This window comes from Schistocerca cancellata, chromosome 1 (assembly GCF_023864275.1).
Source record: "Schistocerca cancellata isolate TAMUIC-IGC-003103 chromosome 1, iqSchCanc2.1, whole genome shotgun sequence".
Lineage (NCBI taxonomy): Eukaryota > Metazoa > Arthropoda > Insecta > Orthoptera > Acrididae > Schistocerca > Schistocerca cancellata.
The window spans coordinates 133436749-133440284 of NC_064626.1; the positions used below are offsets into that span (position 1 = coordinate 133436749).

A 3536-nucleotide genomic window follows, 5' to 3' on the forward strand; every position below is an offset into this window, starting at 1 on the left:
ATGCGGATAAAAAATCTGATTTTTGTACACGTGCTAGTGTAACATCTTAGCTTCGTATTGAATCATTTATCTTTTCGTATTTCTTAACAGTCATTGTTAAATGATGCTATTTGTCAACGTTGTGCACTTGATTTACAGATCTTGTAGTGAAAAAGTTATGTAGCGGGTAGCTTACTGTTAGATCCGTTTTAGACCATACATTGTTGCGTATGAAATGTAGCTAAAAGTACCAAAAAGTTTTTGAAATGATAATGACACTGATATATGTCTCTGGTCACAAGTAATGCGAGCTATTCAGTGGCGTCAGTGCCGTGTCCGCAAGCCACGGAGTTCGCGCGGTTACAGCTTGGTTTAGTATAGTCATATAATGCAGGACAGAAAAAAAAACTAATTACTAGTGATCAGCGCAGGCCTAGTGTCGGTCCCTCGTATTGTTTTAATGGTCTCATTGTCTAGATAAATCCAAATGTGTAAGAATTTTTCCCTCGGCGACTGGACAATCATCTGCTACGCTTTTATAATTGGCTACACGTTACATCACAAAAGACAAACAATTATTTGTCATCAACATCCTACAATTAGTATAATGTACATTTCGTATTTCGAACTAAAAGATAAGAGTATATTAATCTGAGATCTTGCTCCTGATGCATTGTAATAAAAGCTTGTAACATTCTACACGATTTCTTTCTAGTTGCATATAATAAACTGCAGATGTTAAAAAATATAAATACATTTACAGATGTTTCTATGTCTAAGTTTGACTAAGGCGCAAAAAGTTCATTTTTTTGCACATCACATAAGTGTAGTACTGCAAGCTGTAAATAATTACATTCTTTAGATCGACCCTATCTCCGCTTAGAAAGATCTGTGGATAGCTCTTACAAGTAGTCCATTTTAGGAAATGAATGCAATGAAACCAAGGTTGAGTGGGACAGCGTTTCAATCAACGCATTACTGGATCATTTGACGACGAAATGATTAAGTTATCGTTCTCTGTAAGGTGCTGCCATTTCGATTTTTCTATTGTAACTGAAAGAAAATGCGCGGATTCAGCATAGCCTCAAGCACAGCAGGACAGGTAAATAAATTATTGTCGATTGATGTGTTGGATTCTCGTCTAGTTCAAAGCAGTGTAAAGGATGAGATGTGTGTGTCACTGTTTGCTTCTGTGTATTTTTTCCCCTTGGTGATCTTGTCCCCAGCGGCAAAGGGATCTTAATTCATTAGCAGCTGAAGGTCGAAGGTAACACAGGTGCAGCCAGAAGTTTTTCACCACTATCCAATTAGAATCGTCTTATGTAACAATGATTTCATTGTTATCTTAGTTATGTTTTCACATTATGGTGACTCGTCGAATTTTGAGCACATTGTAATAGTGTGGACATTGACTATCCCTAAGAATATCGACTGGCATTTAGTAAAGGTTTTTAATTACAATAATAAAGAACGTTCCTGAAAAACTTTTATTTATATTGCAGATTGAGTAATAACATGTATCAATACCGAAGAACATTTCAGGCAACAATTACAAAACGAAATACAGTTTCACATTAATGTAATACAAAAATCAAAGTTGTCTGTAATGAAGAAGTAAGTTGAATTAGCGCAGTCATTGTTTTGAAGAACCTGGCACTGCACTCACTGCCTCCAATTCATTATAAACAAGCTCTTGTATTTTAAGTTTCACAAACATTTGCCGCTGAACTGGAAGGGAGTTTATTGCACTCCTGAGACTCATCAGGAAGTGGTACGTATCATCGTTTTGGGTCATGTCTTGATGTGCCTTCATCACAGCTAATTTGTCCTTTTCGAGCTTTAAAAATTCTTCTTCAATATTTGGCCCACTACTTCTCTTTTTTTTCCTTTGTGATACTGTGCTTGCCAGTGGAGACGTTTCATCAACTGCCACTAATGATGATATATCAGACTGATCTCGTTCATCTTGTGGACTAGAGTGGTCGTTAGACGAAAATTCTGGAGATAGTTGAGATTGACTTTCTGGTTCCGTTTCTGATGACAGCGAACTCTGCATTGCTCTTGGAATTAAAATATCCCTTAGGAAATGCATGTGTTGGAACCAAGGCCAAGTGGTATTGCGTTTCTGTGGGCTTTTTCCTGGGTCACCTGATCTAACGTTACCAAGTTTCTTAAGTTCTGCTCTGTAATTGTCTCTCAGATGTTTCCATTTAGATTTCGCCGTTTTAACTGAAAGAACAATAAAATGGTGTAAGAAAACTGGTTCCATAGTTCCCTACTACCACAGAAGTATGAAAATAGACTAACTATGTAAATGTGTATTATATTCTCTAATAAAACTGTCAAAAAGCTTTCCACGTTGCCCCGTTTGAGTAGCAAGTTTCTCAAGTTGCTTCTCAGGTATATTTCAACTGGGATAGCCTATCATGCACTATCATGATAATTGTGAATATAAATGTCAATTGTATCATTGGTTGTGAAAAAAAGATTGAAAGGCCATATGGTAAGCACGTACTCTTATTAGTTTAGCAATGCTGAATGTATCCCGATTTAAAGAAATATTTCAATGCGTCTGACGTAGGATTTCTCAAACTGCGTATGATATTTAGATGGGAAACGCATACATACCCAGTGTCCTAAACACAACAAATCAACAGACATTCTACATTACGTTCGAAGGCAGTCAGAAACTCGTTCGTTGAACATTTATTTACAAATACAAATAAAAACATTACTATAATCCACAACAAAATAACTCCTAATATATACTAATTTATTACATTATATCTGCATATCGGTTCATTATAAATAAAAAAATTAAGAATAAAGAAAGATAATTTGTATTCATGCCTACCATCTGAACAGCACTCCTGTGCCACTTCATTCCATAAACTGGAAATTACGTCACGATTGTGGTATTCGCCCAGTCTCTGGTCCCAAATAGCTGGGCGCAGCTTAACTTCATTTATAAGTTGCTCCACATCCATGATGACAAGAGCAGTATGAAGCATGTAACAAAGAACAATGATGTTGACCTGCTACTGCCTGACTGCAACTGGAACGAATGGCTTTCAGGGAGTTCCCACCACCTCCAACCCCTCTCCCCACCACGCACGCACGCCATACACACGTGAACCCATCAAAAAACCTAAATGTATCGTCTGCATGTGCGCGCGATTGCTCACATGTACAGGTAGAAGTGTCAATGACATAGGTCTGATAAAATTTGGTGTAAAACTAATCACAAAAACAAAGTGGAGATTTGTGATACGTTTACTGCAGAAACTGAAGCGCAATTCTGTAGTCTCGTTGTCTACTTTGACAGAAAAAATAATGGAGAGTTAATGAAATTACTGTACATCGACACAGATGTGCGTTTCATTGTTCTTCATTATTTTTTTCCTTCCTTGGCGGGCTGCGCTGCACCGTCAAGGTAATCCCTACTCTTTGGCTAAATGGCTGCTAGTTGCCGAAGGCCAAATAAATAAATTTAAAAAAATCCCCACCCTTCGACAGCTGACAAGCAAGTCACTAGAAAACGCAGCTGCAGTCAACAG

General features: G+C 37.5%; 1 protein-coding gene across 1 annotated transcript; it reads right to left on the minus strand.

Annotated features, from left to right (window-relative positions):
• Positions 1-1567: 1567 nt before the first annotated feature.
• Positions 1568-3050, minus strand: LOC126152876 (transcription factor Adf-1-like). Its single transcript, XM_049916036.1, has 2 exons — positions 2834-3050; positions 1568-2208 (listed from the first exon to the last, which is right to left on the minus strand). The coding sequence occupies exons 1-2, from the start codon at positions 2988-2990 to the stop codon at positions 1613-1615; spliced, it is 753 nt and encodes a 250-aa protein (XP_049771993.1). The 5' UTR covers positions 2991-3050; the 3' UTR covers positions 1568-1612.
• Positions 3051-3536: the final 486 nt, after the last annotated feature.